This window comes from Schistocerca piceifrons, chromosome X (assembly GCF_021461385.2).
Source record: "Schistocerca piceifrons isolate TAMUIC-IGC-003096 chromosome X, iqSchPice1.1, whole genome shotgun sequence".
Taxonomy (NCBI): domain Eukaryota; kingdom Metazoa; phylum Arthropoda; class Insecta; order Orthoptera; family Acrididae; genus Schistocerca; species Schistocerca piceifrons.
In genome coordinates this window covers 833,449,330-833,471,745 of record NC_060149.1, presented here as the reverse complement: position 1 = coordinate 833,471,745, position 22,416 = coordinate 833,449,330, and the positions used below count along the sequence as shown (strand labels likewise).

At 39.8% G+C, this 22,416-nt stretch overlaps 1 protein-coding gene across 1 annotated transcript in view; it reads left to right on the top strand.

Annotated features, from left to right (window-relative positions):
- Positions 1-22,416, top strand: part of LOC124722483 (EH domain-containing protein 1-like) — a 130,682-nt gene that overhangs the window by 47,488 nt on the left and 60,778 nt on the right. The window contains exon 2 of the mRNA XM_047247639.1: positions 7,649-8,434. Coding sequence (XP_047103595.1) covers positions 7,649-8,434 — 786 coding nt within the window. The remainder of the gene's footprint in view (positions 1-7,648; positions 8,435-22,416) is intronic.

The following is a 22,416-nucleotide window of genomic DNA, read 5'->3' as shown; positions in this document are numbered from 1 at the left end:
GCGTCATTAAGCTGAGAATTTGAGTTTGGCAGGAGATGTGCGAGGGTTGTCCATGCAGTTTCGATGACTACTGTGTCTGGATGGCTCAGTGGTCAGAGCATCTGCTTAGCAACCAGGAGACCTGGGTTCTAATCTTGGACTTGCACAAATTGTAAACTTTCCCCAGTGATTTAAATCAATGCCCATTCACTGTCAATATACACTGAAGAGCCAAAGAAACTGGTACACCTGACAACCATTGTATAGGACCCCGGTGAGTATGCAGAAGTGCTGCAACATGACATGGCATGGACTTGACTAATGTCTGAAAAAGTGCTGGAGGGAACTGACATCATGAATCCTGAAGGGCTGTGTATAAATCCATAATAGTACGAGGTGGTGGAGATCTCTTCTGAACAGCGTGTTGCAAAGCATCCCAGATATGCTCAATAATGTTCATGTCTGGGGAGTTTGGTGGCCAACGGATGTGTTTAAACTCAGAAGAGTGGTCCTGGAGCCACTCTGTAACAATTCTGGACGTGTGGTGCGTCGCATTGTCCTGCTGGAATTTCCCACGTCCATCGAAATGCACAATGGGCATGAATGGCTGTAGGTGATCAGACACAATGCTTAAGTAGGTGTCATTTGTCAGAGTCGTATCTAGACATATCAGGGGTCCCATATCACTTCAACTGCACACACCCCACACAATTACAGAGCCTCCAACAACCTGAAAAGTCCCCTGCTGACATGCAGGGTCCATGGATTCATGAAGCTCTCTCCATACTTGTACATATCCATCCGCTCGATACAATTTGAAACGAGGCTTGTCCGACCAGGCAACATGTTTCCAGTCATCAGCAATCCAATGACATTGTTGACGGGCCCAGGTAAGGTGTAAATCTTTGTCTCGTGCAGTCATCAAGGGTACATGGGTGGAACTTTGGCTCCAAAAGCCCATATCGATGATGCTTCATTCAATGTTTCACAAGCTGACACTTGTTGATGGCCCAGCACTGAAATCTGCAGCAATTTTCGAAAGGGTTGCACTTATGATACATTGAACGATTCTCTTTAGTTGTCGTTGGTCCCATTCTTGCAGGATCTTTTTCCGGTCGCACGATGTCAGAGGTCTGATGTTTTACCAGATTCCTGATATTCACCGTACGCTCGTGAAATGGTCATAAGGGAAAATCCCCACTTCATCGTTATCTCAGAGATGCTGTGTTCCATCTCTCATGCGCTGACTATAACACCACGTTCAAACTCACTTAAATCTTGATAACTGCCTGTTTATATATCTCCGTATATGAATATTCATGCCTATACCAGTTTCTTTAGCACTTCAGTGTATATATACTGAGTAATCTGCTAAAATGGCTCTTTATTTGGAAGAGAGGTGATATATCACGTGGGGCAAGGCAGTTACTGCAGGGTTGTCAACGTGAAGCTGTCTGAGGATATGCATTTTATTATAACAATTTGACAACATTCACGGCAACAGTGGCAATTTCTGGCAGTGTACATTGTTTCAGCCTGAAGCATTTTCCAGTCCAACCAGCCACTCGTATGGCAGAACTGTGTGTCAGGGCAAAAAGATCACAACTGCCTTTCAGTATGTATGTTTCGATCAAACTTGGTCTTTTTTGTATGAATCTTATAAGTAACTACAACTAGTGTTGTAATTTTCAGCCTTCTAACTGAGTACAGTTTGTGGCTAACAAGGATAATATTGTACGAATCATAATGGATTAGGGTGTTCGTGACTTTGATGTAGAATTGAAGCAGAGTATGATAACAGAACAATGCAGATAAGAACGTCTACATCTACATCTACATCCATACTCCGCAAGCCACCTGACGGTGTGTGGCGGATGGTACATTGAGTACCTCTATCGGTTCTCCCTTCTATTCCAGTCTCGTATTGTTCGTGTAAAGAAGGATTGTCGGTATGCTTCTGTGTGGGCTCTAATCTCTCTGATGTTATCCTCATGGTCTCTTCGCGAGATATTCGTAGGAGGGAGCAATATACTCCTTGACTCTTCAGTGAAGGTATGTTCTCGAAACTTCAACAAAAGCCCGTACCGAGCTACTGAGCATCTCTCCTGCAGAGTCTTCCACTGGAGTTTATCTATCATCTCTGTAACGCTTTCGCGATTACTAAATGATCCTGTAACGAAGCGCGCTGCTCTCAGTTGGATCTTCTCTATCTCTTCTATTAACCTTATCTGGTACGGATCCCACACCGGTGAGCAGTATTCAAGCAGTGGGCAAACAAGCGTACTGTAACCTACTTCCTTTGTTTTCGGATTGCATTTCCTTAGGATTCTTCCAATGAATCTCAGTCTGGCATCTGATTTACCAACGATCAACTTTATATGATCATTCCATTTTAAATCACTCCTAATGCATACTCTCAGATAATTTATGGAATTAACTGCTTCCAGTTGCTGACCCGCTATATTGTAGCTAAATGATAAGGGATCTATCTTTCTATGTATTCGCAGCACATTACACTTGTCTACATTGAGATTCAATTGCCATTCCCTGTACCATGCATCAATTCGCTGCAGATCCTCCTGCATTTCAGTACAATTTTCCATTGTTACAACCTCTCGATATACCAAAGCATCATCCACAAAAAGCCTCAGTGAACTTCCGATGTCATCCACAGGGTCATTTATGTATACTGTGAATAGCTACGGTCCTACGACACTCCCCTGGGGCACACCTGAAATCATTCTTACTTCGGACGACTTCTCTCCATTGAGAATGACATGCTGCGTTCTGTTATCTAGGAACTCTTCAATCCAATCACACAATTGGTCTGATAGTCCATATGCTCTTACTTTGTTCATTAAACGACTGTGGGGAACTGTATCGAACACCTTGCGGAAGTCAAGAAACACGGCATCTACCTGTCTATGGCCGTGTCTATGGCCCTCTGAGTCTCGTGGACGAATAGCCCGAGCTGGGTTTCACACGACCGTCTTTTTCGAAACCCATGCTGATTCCTACAGAGTAGATTTCTAGTCCCCAGAAAAGTCATTATACTCGAACATAATACGTGTTCCAAAATTCTACAACTGATCGACGTTAGAGATATAGGTCTATCGTTCTGCACATCTGTTCGACGTCCCTTCTTGAAAACAGGGATGACCTGTGCCGTTTTCCAATCCCTTGGAACGCTACGCTCTTCTAGAGACCTACGGTACACCGCTGCAAGAAGGGGGCAAGTTCCTTCGCGTACTCTGTGTAAAATCGAACTGGTATCCCATCAGGTCCAGCGACCTTACCTCTTTTGAGCGATATTAATTGTTTCTCTATCCCTCTGTCGTTTATTTCGATATCTACCATTTTGTCATCCGTGCGACAATCTAGACAAGGAACTACAGTGTAGTCTTCCTCTGTGAAACAGCTTTGGAAAAAGACATCTAGTATTTCGGCCTTCAGTCTGTCATCCTCTGTTTCAGTATCATTTTGGTCACAGAGTGTCTGGACATTTTGTTTTGATCCACCTACCGCTTTGACATAAGACCAAAATTTAGTGAAGTTCCCTTTGCTTCCGCAGCAGTTTTCTAACTCGGTTGTTGTACCACGGTGGCTCTTTTCCATCTCTTACGATCTTGCTTGGCACATACTCATCTAACGCATATTGTACGATGGTTTTGAACTTTGTCCACTGATCCTCAACACTATCTGTACTTGAGACAAAGCTTTCATGTTGAGCCGTCAGGTACTCTGTAATCTGCTTTTTGTCACTTTTGCTAAACAGAAAAATCTTCCTACCTTTTTTAATATTTCTATTTACAGCTGAAATCATCGATGTAGTAACCGCTTTATGATCGCTGATTCCCTGTTCTGCGTCAACTGTTTCAAATAGTTCGGGTCTGTTTGTCACCAGAAGGTCTAATATGTTATCGCCACGAGTCGGTTCTCTGTTTAACTGCTCAAGGTAGTTTTCAGATAAAGCATTTAAAAAAAATTCACTGGATTCTTTGTTCCTGCCACCCGTTATGAACGTTTGAGTCTCCCTGTCTATATCCAGCAAATTAAAATCTCCACTCATAATTATAACATGGTAGGGAAATCTGCTCGAAATATTTTCCAAATTATCCTTCAGGTGCTCAGCCACAACAGCTGCTGAGCCAGGGGGCCTATAGAGACATCCAATTACCATGTCTGAGCCTGCTTTAACCGTGACCTTCACCCAAATTATTTCACATTTCGGATCTCAGTCAATTTCCTTCGATACTATTGCACTTCTTATCGCTATAAACACGCCTCCCCCTTCACTGTCCAGCCTGTCTCTGCGGTATACATTCCAATCTGAGTTTAGGATTTCATTACTGTTTACGTCTGGTTTCAGCCAACTTTCTGTCCCTAGTACTATGTGGGCATTGTGACCGTTTATTAATGAGAGCAGTTCTGGGACCTTTCTATAGACGCTCCTGCAGTTTACTATTAGCACGTTAATATTGTTATTCCCTGTTGCATTTCGCCTACTCCTACCTTTCCGTGTCTCAGGAGGCGTTTTGTCGGGCCTAGGGAGGGAATTCTCTAACCTAAAAAACCCACATGTGCACTCCACACGTACTCCGATACCCTTGTAACCGCTTCCGGCGTGTAGTGCACGCCTGACCTATTCAGGGGGACCCTACATTTCTCCACCCGATAGCAGAGATCGAGAAATTTGCACCCCAGATCTCCGCAGAATCGTCTGAGCCTTTGGTTTAAGCCTTCCACTCGGCTCCAAACCACAGGACCGCTATCGGTTCTGGGAACGATACTACAAATAGTTATCTCAGATTGCACCCCGCGAGCGACGCTTTCCGCCTTCACCACTTCCGCCAACCATCTGTACGAACTGAGGATGACCTCTGAACCCAGACGGCAGGAGTCATTAGTGCCGACATGAGCAACAATTTGCAGTCGGGTGTACCCAGTGCTCTCTATCGCCGCCGGCAGGGCCTCCTCCACATCCCGGATGAAACCCCCCGGACAGCAGACAGAGTGAACACTGGCCTTCTTCCCTGACCTTTCCGCTATTTCCCTAAGGAGCTCCATCAACCGCCTAACGTTGGAGCTCCCAATAACTAATAAACCCCTCCCCCCGTGTGCCTGCTCGGACCTTGCTGAAGGAGCGGTCACATGTCCACTCACAGGCAGACCGGGTGATGCCACACAGCCAGCTTCCACATTGACCCTCCGCCTCGTGCGTCGCGAACACCGCTGAACTTGCCACTCCCCTTGGGGAGAGGGTGGCCCAACCGAGCCCGGTACCCGCGAATATGTCTCGACAGCAGGGACAGTGGGTGAAGCATGTAACACCTGGGGTGTACCATGCGACGCACCGGACTCCCCACTGCTACACTCTGAGGCAGCAGCCTGAAGACGGCTTACAGCGGCCATCAACACGTTCAGCTGTTCGTGAACAGTGGCCAGCCCCTCCTGCGACCGTACACAGCAGTCACACATCCTATCCATCCTAAGAAATCAATTTACTGTAGAGAGTTAATCAAATTTTAACTAGACTGCTAATTCAGTAAAGGCGGCTGCTAGTTGACTAAACTGTGGTTGCTAGACACTTCTTGTAGAAAACAATAAAAATAGCACTACCTGTCTCTGGACTGTATTGAAAATAAACACTAGCGCTACTGGCACTATGGTTGACTAAAGGGACTATCTCTGGCTGTATTCAAAACAAACACGAAATCTATGGAACACTATTACTAGCACTCGACAATTAAAGCTTCCTAAAAGCAAAAACACACGGAAGAAGAAGTGAAAAGTAAGAAAAATACAGTTAATACTTAAATTAACGCAGCTCGCTGCACAGCAGACGTGAAGCAGACGGCAGTTACGACGACACTGACACTACTGGGACTATGGATGACTAAAGGGACTCTCTCTGAATGTATTCAAAACAAACACGAAATCTATGGAACACTATTACTAGAACTCGACAATTAAAGCTTCCTAAAAGCAAAAACACACGGAAGAAGTGACAAGTAAGAAAAATACAGTTAATACTTAAATTAACGTAGCTCGCTGCACAGCAGACGTGACGCAGACGGCAGTTACGACGACAACATTACAATATGTTGTAAAAAACTTATTTAACTCACCCAGATTTTAAGAAAAACAATGTAAGGGATTTTCATCTAGAAACATGTACTTTTGGCCTTCATTACTTTTATTAGGGAACAATGCCGTCTTTTTTTCTAGATTTACAATTAAGTTATTCTGTATAAGCAATCACAATGTCTTGTTTATTGAATAGATGCGCTTCTTTCAATTGTTTTCAGGTTTTTTTGTATGCTTACTAATGTCATCTCATCAGCATACAGTACATATCTTTTCTCGTCACTGACTTTGAAACTGTTTCTAAAGAGTTTGGATAATAGTGAATCAAGTACAAGCCCCTGAGCTACAACTTGAATCCAATATCTTTTCTCACATATTGACTTCTGTAGCCAACATACAATTTTTTCCATTGTGCTGCATGTGCACATATGCCACAAATTCCAAATTGGACAGAGCCATTTCTGTACAGTTTCCTTTTGTTAAAATGTGTTGTTCCAGAATCAGAATTTCTCTAGGAATTTAATCAATCCACTGTGAGAAAACATCTCTGATATTTATGAGAAATCAGTTATTAAAGATACTAGTCTGTAAATACATGGGTCATCCTTTCACCCTTATTGTATACTGACATTATTTAGTTTATTTTTAATTTTCTCGGAAATAATCCTGCATTGAATGAGCAGTGTGCCATTTCCAACAATGCTTCTGCTATTTCCTCACTTACATGCTTTATCATATGACTCGACATTTCGTCAGCCCCTGCAGACTTCTTTGACTTTAGTCTCTCAATGGTGTTTATGAGTTCCTATTTTGTCACTGATCTACACGAAATTTTGTACAGTATATATGAAATTGTTGAGGAGTATCTTAGCGATGTTTGCTGCATGTGTAGCTCTGGTTTTCTCAGGTTTCATCGTTTTAATAATATTTGTATCATTTGCACTCTTTTTCTATGTCTCTCAATGTTACTTTTGGTCCATGCAATTTTTAATTTTATGCTTTGAATGTGTTATGGCTCTATCTATTGAGCTAGGACAGGTATATGGGAATGTCAGGGCTGAAATGTCAGTGACTCACACACCACCTCACAGCTTTCCAGGTCTGAGTAACAATAAAAAAGGCAAGAACAGATTTTGAGTCACCCTGGACTAATTTAGCGGAACTAGTCAATTGTTTTTCTCTGATACAGAGCATTATTATAATTTGAGTCCACCATGCATACTTTGCATATTGATCTAAAGTAATTAGTTCATTTGTCACTTATTTGTCTCATTTATATCTTTATGGGGTTATTTTCCCCCCTGCTGTTTCCTCTACTGAATACACACACTGTTGCAAACAGTCGGTTCATTTGTCTCTACTGTGAACTGTAAATTAAATATTTCAGACATTTTTTCACAAAGTAACAATACTGCTAATTTGGAGATATTAACATTTATTAAACCTCATACAGTAATTACGTTAAATTTTTACAAGTCACTTTAATAAAAAGAAAATATGCTGCAAATGTGGAATTATTTATCATTATCCGCATCTAAATAGTATTCAGAAAAGATTCATGTGACTCAATGTTTATTTTCAGGACTAGCAGAGACCAGGACAGTGAAGAAGTATTTGAAAATGTTTTGGAAGGACTCCAAACAATTTATACTAAGAAGCTGCTTCCTCTTGAGCAAACATATTTGTTCCATGAGTTCCACTCGCCAAAACTGTATGAATCTGATTTTAAAGCAAAACCATCAGTTTTACTTATTGGTCAGTATTCCACAGGAAAAACTTCATTTGTAAGATACCTTCTAAATGACGAATATCCGGGGATGCGGATTGGTCCTGAACCAACCACTGACAAATTTATTGTTGTAATGCATGGTGAGAAAGAAGGAATCATTCCTGGTAATGCATTGGTGATGGATCCGGAAAAGCAATTTAGACCATTATCAAAATTTGGAAACAATTTTTTGAACAGATTTCAGTGCTCAATAATGAATAACGAAGTTCTTAAGTCAATATCAATTATTGATACACCAGGCATTTTGTCTGGAGAAATGCATCATATTGACCGAGGATACGACTTCACGGGTGTCTTAGAATGGTTTTCTGAACGAGTTGACCAAATTATTCTTCTGTTTGATGCGCATAAGCTTGATATCTCAGATGAATTTAAAAGGGCAATTGAAGTTTTACGTATTCACACAGATAAAATTAGAATTGTGCTTAATAAAGCTGATACAGTGGATCATCAGCAGTTAATGAGAGTTTACGGTGCTCTTATGTGGTCATTAGGCAGAATAATGCACACACCAGAAACAGCAAGAGTTTATATAGGATCATTCTGGGACAAACCAATAAGAAATGATGTACACAAAAGGTATGTTAAGTTAAGCATTTTTATAAAATTTATCATACTAGTAATAGTTTGCTTTGCAATGTAAAATTTGCTGAAAAGTAATTACGTACTGTCATAACAATCAGATTAAATGCAAGTTATGTTAATGTTAGTCAGTTTTAAAATCATCAATAATGTCTCCAGGGAATTTTACTTCTTCAGAATCATAAACAGAATCAGAATTTTATTGTCTCGTTATGTACACAAATTAAGCGTTGATTTAAAGCACAGGAGACACATCAGTGTAAATACTGCAACTGAGATACATTCAATGTGTTAAAAAACTGAAATTAATCTTAATTTACAAAAATCATTGCAAATTTATTTCATTAATTTAATAAGAAAGCTAAACAGTATTTTATCACATTACAAAGAATCATCATTTAAAAATTCCATTACTGAATAATAATATTTTTGAAATGGAAAGGTGTGTAATTTTGTCTTCAGTAAACACAGTTTGATACTGTGAGGGATTTTCTCTTTTAACTTATTATAAATTTTCACAGCCATGTATCGAAGGGCCTGGGAGTATCTATGAAATGGTAAAATGAATTTACCTTTGTTTTGTGTATCACACATATGTTCAAAATGGTTTTCTACAATTAATTCTGGACTAGTAGGGAGAAAGTTACACAATTTTAAATACATGGAATAGTTACGATCTTTAGATTCCTGAATAAAGGTCAGCATGTATCTTTAGGCTTTTGTTACTTATATTTCTAAAAGTAGTTTTCTGAATTAGTATTATCCAATTTATATTACTTGCATTCCCCCAAAAGACTATTCCATATCATACAATATATTCAAAATAGCCATGGTAAACAAATGTCCTAGTGCCCAAGTCACTGCATGGGAAAATATTATCATTGCAAATGCAAGACTGTTTAGCTTGTTCACGTGGTAGCTTATATGAGAATACCAGGATAAACTTTTTCTGTAAATGTCCCCACTAATTTGACAGGACCTGCTTCCCTAAGTTTCTGATTTTTGTGGGTTGTTTGAAAGTACTGTTGTTTTATTGTTTAGGTTTAAACAATGTTACTTGTTTTTTTCATTCTTAATTTTAAGCCATTTACATCAAACCAATGTCCTAAACTATTTATTGTGTCAGCGACTCTTTGGGGAATTTGTTGTGTGGTCTCACGTTCAGTGGGTACAAATGTGCCGCCTGCAAATAAAACAGAGAGCGATGATTTATTTAGGAGTAAGCCGTTACATAAAAGAAAGAAAGAAATGGGATTAAAATGGAACCTTGTGGGCCTCCCTGTGAATAATTTTGCATTTTGAGCAACAATTTCCTGGAGCTGCCATTAAAACTGTCTTTTGCTTTCTATGTGGTAAATATTATTTGAACCATTTCAAAGCACTACCATTTGTTCTGTACATTTTTTGTTTATGTAAGAGCAGAGAATGGTTTATGCAGTCGAAAGCCTTAGTGTTGTACCACATGAAATAACACTTATTAGTACACTGATTTGTTCTTAACGTTACTCCTGGAGGAGCCAAGATCATACTACAAATTATAAAATATCAGATGACTTTATTACAACTTGAATAAGATGAAATAATTAACTTTGTAACAATCGAAGTTCACAGGAATGTCATAAGTACTTATTTCTCTTAGTGAACATTAATGTATCGCTTGAAATAGAACAAGATAGTAGTGTCTACTCACAGTGTACAATTCACTCTGTCTAATACTATTGTCACACTGCTGTCTCAGTAGAGAAATAATGCTGTAGTCTTTTACAATGATTTGTAACTAGTCTGTGCTCAGATGTGTCAGCAAGCTGATGTGGTGGTGGATGGAAACTCTCCTGGAGGTTGTATACACTACCATCTCTCATTCGTCATTGCTTCTGGCAGCGACTGTCTGCGTATAATTCCATCGTGAGGTACCAACCTCTCTTGGCACCTTGCCCTTTGGACCACAATACATTTTCCCCCCAATCGTCCACACCGTCTTCGTGTAGTGCTGTGTCATGTGACAAGTGCGGAGAGGAAGGCGTGAATGCTGATATGGATGAGGAGAGAGGGGGCAGAATTGCAGCTGATGGCAGCTCCCTGTCTGCACCTTGGCATCTACCTTGCAAGTGATCAGGAACACCGGCTGAAAACTGGAGAGACCACAGAAGCAGTGGTGCAATTTTCATTTTTCTGTATGGTGCCAGCTGCAGCTGGCAGAGAGGTGGAGGTGACCACTGTTGTGGACCCTAGCAGCATGGTGGATCTGTGGGTGAAACTTTGGAGACAGTATCACTGACAGACTCATAAGATCTCCACAGCTAGTTCTGGTGATACTGATGCAGCCCAATGGAACCTTGTACGACATTACAAGAACGTCCTATAGCTTCTGTTATGACACTGTGCTCCCAACACTGTTCCTTAGAAGACTTCATCCTGTGACTGATACTTTATCCAAGCCAGTGGAATGAATTTTTTCCACAGTGACTACAACAGATGCAACGGCGTATGGTGGTGACAACTGCATAATAAATCTGCAAGCAACTTTTTCAGCTTTATCATTAGACTGTGTGTGAAAAGGAGGAGTAGTTATATAGTGTATTCCATTGGTGGTACAAAACTGTAGAATATTGGCTGACATGAATTGCAGTCGATCGTCTGAGACAAGGACTTCAGGAAGTCCTACAAGACAAAAAATAAAGGACAAAGGTCATATTCTACTGGCAGTAGTGTTGTCTGTTATGATAACAACAAACTCAGATTTACTACATGAACCTACCACCAACAGCCATTGCGTGTTCCAGAATGGACCCATGAAATCAATATAGATATGTTACCATGGTCCAGACGGACGTGACCACTCAAATAGATGCCTGGGTGAAGTGATTCTGTTCTGCACAAACACTGCAAGAAGAAATGGTTTTCTCTATCTTAGCATCCATGCCTTGCCAAATATCGTGATGTGAGGTGAGTTGCTTTGTGTGAAATAAATCCCAATGACTGTGGTGGAATTAAGACAAAATTTGCCATTGGAAGGAGTCAGGAAACACAATCCATGCATTGTCATTCTCTGTATGCAACAGCAGAGCACTTGACCATGTGGGTAGCGTGTCACGATGTGGAAAATGGCGGCACGCCATTGGATGAAGGCTTTATTTCAAACTACGTGGCCACCCATTGTGCACATACTGCGAAACAACCTGCAGAGCTGGGTCAGAAGCAGTTTCTACAGCAATGTGCCGAAAGTCGAGTGGAACATTTTGAGGACTTTCAAAATCCTGTGTATCTCTATAATGTCATGATTACTCATACATATCAAATGCTGTGTCAGTACTGACCAGTAACTGAGACAGGAAGTCAGCATTCGAAAGTTGTGCAGTGGGCCCGTATAACAACTCATAATTAGAAAATATCATAGCCGAATATGAAATGTTTGCGCTGTCCATGGTGGGACGGAATTGAAAGAATTGAACAAGGCCGTTAAAGGTAAATGATTTGTAAGCAAATATAACTTCTGAACTACAAGCATTGGTGGAGTTCGGTAACACAATTGATTATGGCGAGCACCTCGGTTTTTGGTTGATTGTAATTACACTGCGCCTTGTAAAGAGTTTTGAGAAGAACCAGTTCTACAGTAGAGCACAGCTCCAATTTCATAAAAAGGTGCATCCACAGCTAACACTACAGGTTTAATTAGACCAAAATGATTCAGACAATGACGACTTTATAATGTGTTCTTTAGTTGCTGAACTGTGTTCTGACATTCTTTGGACCACACAAAGGGAATACCTTTCTGGTGCTGCTGGTCAGCAGACCAGCAATTTGCGCAGTGTTTTCAGTGAAGTTAATGTAATAGGTTACCTTCCCCATGGCACCTTGGAGCTCCTTAATGTTATGGGGCACTGGCAGGCCCTTAATGGCAGGTAAGTGCGAATTAGAAGGATGAATACCCTGTGCATTTACACTATGTGATCAAAAGTATCCAGACACCACCAAAAACATGTTTTTCATATTAGGGGCATTGTGCTGCAACTTCTGCCAGGTACTCCAAGTCAGCGGCCTTAGTAGTCATTAGACATCGTGAGAGAGCGGATGGAGTGCTTTGCAGAACATGGACTTCAAATGTGGTAGGGTGATTGGGTGTCACTTGTGTCATATGTTTGTACACGAGATTTCCAGACTCCTAAACATCCCTAGATCCACTAATTCCGATGTGATAGTGAAGTATAAACGTGAAGTAAACGTACAGCACAAAAGCGTACAGGCCGACCTCATCTGTTGACTCACAGAGACCACCGAGAGTTGAAGAGGATCGTAATGTGTAATAGGCAGACATCTATTCAGACCATCAAACAGGAATTCCAAACTGCATCAGGATCCAATTCAAATACTATTACAGTTAGGCAGGAGATGAGAAAACTTGGCTTTCATTGTCGAATGGCTGCTCATAAGTCACATATCACGCTGGTAAATGCCAAACGACGCCTCGATTGGTGTAAGGAGCATTAACATTGGACGATTGAACAGTGGAAAAACGTTGTGTGCATTAACGAATCACAGTGCACAATGTGGCTATCCTATGGCAGGATGAGGGTATGGCGAATGCCCAGTGAATGTCATCTGTCAGCACGTGTAGTGCCAACAGTAACATTTGGAAGCGGTGGTGTTATTGTGTGGTCGTGTTTTCATGGAGGAGGCTTGCACCCCTTGTTGTTTTGCGTGGCACTATCACAGCACAGGTTTACAGCCATGCTTTTAGCACCATCTTGCTTCCCACAGTTGAGAGCCATTTGAGGATTGTGATTGCATCTTTCAACACAATCGAGTAGCTGTTCATAATGCTAGGCCTGTGGTGGACTGGTTACACGAGAATAACATCCCTGTAATGGACTGGCCTGCACAGAGTCCTGACCTGAATCCTACAGAACACCTTTGGGATGTTTTGGAACGCCGACTTTGTGCCAGGCCTTACAGACCGACATCGATACCTCTCTTCAGTGCCGCACTCTGTGAAGAATGGGGTGCCATTCTCCAAGAAAACTTCAGGCACCTGGTCGAATGTATGACTGTGAGAGTGGACGCTGCCATCAAGGCCAAGGGTGGGCCAAGACCATCTTGAATTCCAGCATTACCGATGGAGGGCGCCATGAACTTGTAAATAATTTTCAGCCAGGTGTCCGGATACTTTTGATCAGACAGTCTATAACATGCCCTAAATACTCATGTTCTTTGTGGAAGAAGGATCACTTTTCCTTGTTTCACTTGAAGCTAGCTAGAGAAAGTACTTGAAACAAGCACTAAAAATGTACCAAATGCTCAGCAGGCATACAATCTGTGACAAGAATACTGTCCAAATAGTTGATACGAGAAGGAACTTTTGCTGTTAAGTGGTGAGAAATGGTGGGAGCTGAAGCACCTCCAAACTGCAGTCTTCGAAACTGGAACAAACCCAGATTTAGATTCAGACTGTTTATTCGTCATTCAGCATTGTTATATGGAACAGACTTTGTCAGTTCACTAATCCTATTAATTTTATAAAATGCATTTTTACCTATTTACGTTGATACAGGGCATTTCTAAAAGTTCTTCAATAAATAGAATGGTTTAGTTAGCAAGACATTGTGTAACTTTCGTTAAATACTTTGATTGGTATGTTTGAGGCATCTTTAGACAATTTCTTATATATGTTAACTGCCATGTACTTATGACTGTTGTTAGCTATTGCTAATCTATTCAGTGGGGAGAGCACAGAAGTACAGATGCTTGTATTTTAGTCATGCTTTTGATTCGTTAGACCTAAGTTTGGTAGTTCAGCAAGTATTTAGTTAATTCTATCAAGAATATATAGATTAATAACTGTTAATATTCCATATTTAATGACCAATGGTTTACAATGTGCCATATTGTCTACCTTTGCCATTACTCAGACTGCTTTCTTCTTCTTTTGCTGTTTCCCGAGAGTATTAACCCACACCTTAAAACAGACTGAAAAAAAGCAAAGCAAGCTGTCCTTACATATTCAAATGGCACACAGTGCATCAGTTTCTTCAGCAGATATATAGCTTTTGACAGCCTAATCACTGTGTGTTCAACATGAGAGTTCTCCATTAGTTTAGTGTCACATATGACACCTAAAAGTTTTTCATTTTTTTATTCTATTTGTACAGTCTTTGATAGACTGAACTACATATTCTTGGTCTTTTTCTCATTTAACAGTAGACCATTTGCATTAAACCATGATGTTGCATTTTCTTTTGCCAAATTCATACTACTAGCAAGAGTGTCAAATACATGGTTCACAGAAAAGTTGTATCATCTGCATACATATATGTCTTTATGTCTATGTTTCCAGGTAAGTCATTTATATGTACAAGGAATAGAAGTGGTCGTAATTTAAATCCCTGTGGCACTCCATGTTGGACCTCAGATGTGTTTGGCAGATGAATTCCTGAACTCGCCACTTGCTTCCTTTTATTAAGGTATGATTTGACAAGTTTTATTAAACTCTTGTCACATATTCCATAGTACTCTAGTAATAGAGCAAAACAGAGTGGTCAACACCGTCAAAGGCCTTGCTCATATTACATAAGGTTACCTGTAATTGGGCATGGTCCTCGAATGCTGCTAAAATGTCTCTCGCTATGAGTTCTGTGGCATGGATAGTTGACTTTTCTTTTCTGTAACCTAACTGTGATGAACTTAACATGCCATTTAGTTCTAAGTACTCATACATCTGCTGATATATTATGCCTCCAAAGACTTTGGCTAGTACTGAAATAAGAGAAATTGGCCTGCAGTTTGCTGGACCAGATTTGCTGCCCTTCTTAAAGACTGGAATCGCCATAGATAGTTTGACAGGATAAGGAAAAGCCACTTCTATGAAACCAAGTTTATAAAATACGTTAATGGTGCTGCAGTGTAACGTATTATTTCTTTCAGTAGGTTGTTTGGCATATTAAAAATATCTTAACTTTATGAATTTTTGATTTCTTTGATAATTTTAAGAACTTCATCTTGTCATACCTTTTTGAAGTGTTTTGTAGAAAGTTTGGCCTGATTATGATTTAGGTTTGTGCTCTTAAGGTAATCTATATATGTTACAATGGACTACTGATCAACTTTTTGATTTCATCAGCACAGCTTACAAAATATTTGTTGAATGTGTCTGCTGGGTTTGTGACTATCTTATCAAAGTTTCCGATTTAACAGTATTAATTACTGACCAGGCTGTTTTGCACTGGTTTTTACTATTTTTTATGAGATTAGTGTTGTATCTCTGCTTAGCCAATTGTAGCTCTAAGGCACTTTAACAGCAATAGCTTATTTTTTAAATTCTCCACGTCTCTGGTGTACCACAGTTAACGTTTCTTGTTTTATGACATTTGTGTGGAACAAGATGAGCTTTTAACATTCGTATTAAGTAGTTGTGGAATGTTTCATAAACTGTTTGGGCATTGGAGTTGCATCTTGGAAATAATTTCTCCCAGTTAGTTACGCTCAGCTGGTCATTAAGTTATTAGATTTTGATAATTTTTGTACAGTCTTGTTCTCAACCCCTTTTATAAAATGTATTAACTCTCCTGTTACATGGAGTGGTCTGAGTAATCAAATTCTTGTCCACTGGTGGAGTACATATCATAAGCACAATTGACAAAAGCATTATCTAAGCATTCTTTTAGTCTTGTCGGTTCTGAATTTACATGATGGAAGTTGTGCTTCCTTAGCATATTCAGTAACGTATTTATGCTGGGTTTGTTACATGTTATAGGATCAGTACACGTTTCATCCCTACCATATAACAGACTCAGTTTTAGGGTTTCCTTAATGTAACACAAGACATGTTTTAAAGCATTCCATAAATCCACTCTTGCACATGACAATGAACTTCCTTCAATACAAAATGGCACATTTGCAAAGTGTCAATTGTGTCACTTGTAATCCACTAAAGAAGTCCTGTAAACAGGTTACGGTTTCTAGAATGTCCTTAGAAAATGCTATAATATTGTGTGAGTAGACCATACACTGTTTCAGGTTCAAGCCTAATAACACTCCATCCAGTAGGACTTGGAATGTCACCAGCTCATTATTCAACCAGAATGCCATTCAACAGGACTGTTAATGGCCTGATAGAACCATAAATAAAGTTTTAGGTCTCTCCTCCAGGACTACTTTCAACTGATGGTACCAACTTCACAAATCCCTAGTGCTAAAATAATGGCCAGTGCCCTCAGTTATCCAAAGTTTCTGTAATATTTGGTATTAGGGTACACATCTGTGACCATGCATTGATTTAAATAACAGCAGTCACAACATAATCTGTAGGCCCTACATTTAGGTCTACATACTTACTCTGCAAGGCACCATATGTTGCATGGTGGAGGATACCTTGTACCACTAATAGTCATTTCCTTCCCTGTTCCATCTGCAAATAGAGTGAGGTGAAAAGGACAGCCTATATGCCTGTGTATGAGCTCTGATTCCCCTTATCTTACCTTTGTTGTCCTTACGAGAACTGTGCATTGGCCGCAGTAGAGTCATTCTGCAGTCAGCTTCAAATACTGGTTGTTTAAATTTTCTCAGTAGTGCTTCATGAAAAGAACATCATCTTCCAACCAGCGATTCCCATTCCAGCTCATGAAGCACCTCCAAAATTTTCATATGTTGTTCCAACCTACTGGTAATAAATCTAGCAGCCCATCTCCAAATTGCTTTGATGTCTACCTTTAATCTGACCTGGTAGGGATCACAAACACTCCAGCAGTACTCAAAAATGGGTCACACTAGTGTTCTATACATGGTTTCCTTTCAGGTGAACCACACTTTGCCAAAATTCTCCCTATAAACCAAAGTAACCATACGCCTTCCCTGAAACCATCCTTATTTGTTCGTTCTGTTTTATATTGCTTTGGTGCATTATGCCTCGACATGTAATTGCAGTGATTTTGTCAAGCTGTATGCTGGTAATGCTGTATTCAAACATTAGGAGATTCTTTTTTTTACATTTAGAGCAAGCTACCATTCATCAGAGGCAACGGCCTTGCCACAGTGGATACACCGGTTCCCGTGAGATCACCGGAGTTAAGCGCTGTCGGGCGTGGCCGGCACTTGGATGGGTGACCATCCAGCCGCCATGCGCTGTTGCCATTTTTCAGGGTACACTCAGCCTCGTGATGCCAATTGAGGAGCTACTCGACCGAATAGTAGCGGCTCCGGTCAAAGAAAACCATCATAACGACCGGGAGAGCGGTGTGCTGACCACACGCCCCTCCTGTCCGCATCCTCATCTGAGGATGGATGATACGGAGGCTGGATGGTCCCGATGGGCCATTTGTGGCCTGAAGACAGAGTGCTTTTTTACCATTCATCAGACGAATTAGAAATTTTTTCTCTCATCTTGTGTCCTTCTACACTCTCACAACAACAATATCTTTCTGTACACTACAGCAGCATCAGCAAACAGCCACAGACTGCTGCTTACACTATTGGTCATATTTTTTACGTATATGGAGCTTAAGAGCGGTCTTATCACACTACCTTGGGGCACTACCTATGATGCACTTGTCTCTGGTGAGCACTCACTGTCAATGATAATGTACTGGCACCTACTCCCTTACAAGCTCTTCTTTGACATAATTACTACAAGCGCCCTCCACAGTCTGGTACTCTCTTCTATTATTTCATCGTAGAGTTGTTGCTTCATAAATTCTAGCATCACCAGCTGAAGATGCGTTGGAACTCGATGTGGTTTCCTGTACAGTGGTGTTTCATTCACACTAGGAACCAAACGCTGTGTTATCTGTGTAGCTGGCAATGTTCTTGGGGGTCTGAACAATTCTGTGTACTCTTCTAGGAACTTCTTTATTATTCCCCTGTCACTTCCTTGTAAATGTGACACTTTTTCCGTAGTGTGGCTAAGTTTCTAGACTGTCTCAGCTTAGAATACCTTATATTGAAATCCCTATGTAACTCTTCTTCCTCCAACACTTCCAGGCTAGCTATCAGTACAATTAATGACAGCTCCAATTCCAATGTCCCAAAAGTATCGATGCAGATGGGAACTACACCGATTTCAGCATCCTCCTGCATATAGTACAAACTATCCAATTCCTCGTTTTCTGCCTATGGTTCAAATATACACAACGTATTAACTGACATATCTACTCGTACACCTACCCAGACTAACTTTCTGGTACCTTATCGCTCAGTGGAAGAGGAGTCATAATAAGTGGACATATGTCTCAGCTTATCCATAAATATTCGGCTTTTTCTGAGAAAATGATGGTCAAAATTTTCAATGTAATTTAGATGCCTTTTAATGAGTAAATCGTTCAGATGAAGTGGTGCCGCTATGGCTAGTGTTTCAGCTTTACACTCTTGTGCCTTGTGTTTGAAACCTGATCATTACTTTTATTCTTGTTTTTCATTCATCTACATGTATCCGTAGAAGATTACTGCACAAACGTTTTCCGATGAATATTGAAATATCATTGTCCTTATTTGTCTGCCAATTGCATGTCTGGAGATTGAATTTAAAAGAAAACAATAAACGAATGAGAAAATCATTTTACATTATTTTTGGTGAAATTGCTGTAGTATATCTTTATTCATAATCAATTGCAAGCAGCAGTTTTCGCTAAAGTGATGTGTTATGTGCGGTTTGCCACGAAATTATTGCCAACGCGCTAAATCTTCAACAATACTAACGAAGTTTCTTTCCTGTGCAAGATTCACCGGAATTAATGTCATTGTAGCAAACCTGCCTTCGTGGGATGCTCATGGTGTTCGAAGTTTTTATGTTTAGAATGTTTCTATGATTGGTGTCATTCAAGGGAATGCAACAAATCCTCCTGAAGAATAAACATAAGAATCAATATAAGATTGGTATAAGAATGAAATAATTACAGGAATTTGATAATTTAAAAAGGTTGTAACCCCTGAAAATACCACACACACATATATTATATAGTAAATGTACGACAATTATTATGAAACGCAGCTGTAATGTTACAATTAATGTAACGCCCTTGTATCCCTTAACTTTATAAGAAACATTAGAGTAGTAATTTCCTACAGACGTGGGTAAATAAATGAAAAAATAAATAAATAAAATAAAAACAATCATCGGGTTTCGAACATGGGGTGTAATATTGAGACAACGCAGTACTAGCTGCAGTGCTACCATTGTGGTTGAGATCAGTGTGCGCTAAAAGGCATCTAAATTAAATCGAGAAATCTGACCGTCGTTTTCTCGGAAACGGTCGAGTATCTATGGATAAGCTGATACGCTGTTCGCTTATGTTGACTCCTCTTCCACTGAGCAATGTTTCCAGGCAATCGGGTTATGGCAATTACCGTGTTCTCCTCATCAGAAAATCTAGTCTAAGTATGATATTTTGGCTATTGCCAACTCGTGAAGTATTTACATGCAAACTTGGAAGTCTTTTCCCTTCCTCTTAGAAGTTCGTCTCTGCTGAACTGATCGAATGAACAACCACACTCACATGTGCTACTTGGTCTACAATGAGGTAAATTCAAATTCTTTACATAAAGTATGCCCTCACTAGGTACAGATACCTACAATCATGCATCTTTGTACCCTTCATGTTACGTAGATGGTCAAACAATAGTCTGTCATTGATTCAGCACACAGGTGTCTTGTGCTCACACTTACTGGGAACGGTGTGCACAGGGTTTTAGGTGGAGACCAGTGGGGGCACTTGCTCCTAGTGACATTTTATTTAGTTACGAATATGAGGGCCAAAGACTTTCGATATAAGGATCCAACCTCCTCCTGCCAATGGCCTTGTCAATCACAGCAGAAGAGCAGACACAGTTCCAGAGCAACCTTTTGACCATGGGGTGGAAAACTTCCCCTGAAAGGCGGAAGAACCAGTGGCAAGATGATGCAAAAATCAGTGGTAACTACTGCATCAAAGACACAAGATATATTACATTTAACCACAGATGCCGGATTTTTATCACCTAAAATACGTGGTAAATTACTAAAGTTACCTGTAAATATTGCTGTGAATTGTGGCGCTTGCCCTCTGCTGTAGTGGTTAGCGTTGCTGTCTGGTGTGCTGCAGGTTACCAGTTCAAACCATATCAGTAGCAATCATTTGTTATGTGGTATTTATCATTTCTGAAAGGTTCTTGAAATATCTTATGTTTGTATGGTCAGAAAAATTCGATATTTATACAAATAGCTTCACTCTCCATCCAGCACGCCAGTTCCGTTCTAGCCACACATTTGTGTTCGTAATCAACATTCTTTCACTGTTAAATGTTGTATTTTGTTGACGACCCTACTTTCGCAATTGAGTTTGAGTGTGGTTACAATGTGACATTCCGATAAAATGAAGTAAGAAGATATAAAACGTAACGAAAGTCGATTATAAAATGAGTGAGAGTATTGAAAAAGTTTGTTGATGGTGAAAACAGAATCTACAAATAGGATAATTAGTTGACAATTGCTATGTTTTTTATTCTTTTTTTAAGAAATCTCAGTCTTCAGAGATGTACGAAATTTGTTGTAGAGTATGACAGTCAACACACTGAGGTTCTCAAAAGCGAGGTAGCGTTAGTTTTCAGATAATAGTCAGAAAACCTACATACAAATATAAATATTTTACAGAGGGACAGTACGTTTGGGACAATATCGATACAAAATATTAACGTTTTTATTTTAATACCCATAACTTGTAAAACTTAGGATGTAAGTAAACGATCAAGTTTTTTTGTCAAATTTACTCTTATTTAGCCACAGACTTGTCAAACAAGCCCATACACACTAACAAAGTATATTTTATTAATCTCACTATTGAAGCAGATGTTGTTCTTTATGGTGTATTTTGACACTAACAGGAATGGCTACAAATGCAGATAAAGCACTGTAACTTTGATCTTGGCAGTCTGTTTGAAGAAGCAGAAGAAGAAGAAAACAAGACATTGGTCCAGGGAATAGCTGAAACCAAGAGAGAACAATAAACATGAAAACCCATTAAAGCAAATGTTACTCTCAGAACCTGATGGTCGGAAGGTATCAACTTTCTGCGAATGTGCAGTGAAACTTTTAATAACTTGTTTTGAAATACTTCGCCCACACATTGAAAAATAAAACAGAAGCATGTGAAAATTTATTCTCTTCTGGTGGGTCCTCTAATGCCAGTTCATTAAAATATCACAATGTGGGAACATATAACGTACATCGTTTGTGGAAGGACTGAAGAACTACAATTTTCCTATTCTATTGCACTTCTGCTTCCATGTTGTGTGTATATTATTGGTTTTCTTATTATCTCTTCCTGTGTAATATGTGCCTGGGAAATATGTGACATCTCTACCATTCTGGTAAATGCTAGTGCTATTTGGTTTTTGTCGTTGCCTGTAGTTTCCATAGTTGTCGAAACTCATCATAACGGTACACTGAGATAAATTGTACTGAAACTATTTTTCAGTAAACATATGCAGAAACAAAAAAACATTCACCATCTTGTGAAACTCTCATCAATCCAAATTTCTGACAAACATGTGAAACACATTCTTTAAGACGGGTTTCCACATGCAACAAAAATGATGGCACTTGGCCATCACTCGAGTGGCGTCACTGAAGTTGTGTGGGGATACACCCAAACTTCTGTGGCACCATTCAAGTGACATCACGTTTAGCTGTGCCACAAAAGCTCAAAACATTTTAACTCTATGATGGAATTTTCGTTCTCTCACCATCACTTAGCATCAGACAGGGACACCATCTTTTAACTTAATATGCTGTATCTGATGTTTTTTATATTTATACGACGAAAGTATGTAGATTCAATTATCAACAGCATTAAGTATGTATGTAAAACACATTGTTTTGAGTATGGTTTATTGCTACAGTGGTAGGACGTGCGTTATGAGAAGATAATGAGTAATTTATGTGATGAAAATAGATTATGTTTTGATTACAATCAATCAGGGTATTTTTGTACCACTTACTTCCATTTCAAATGGCTGCT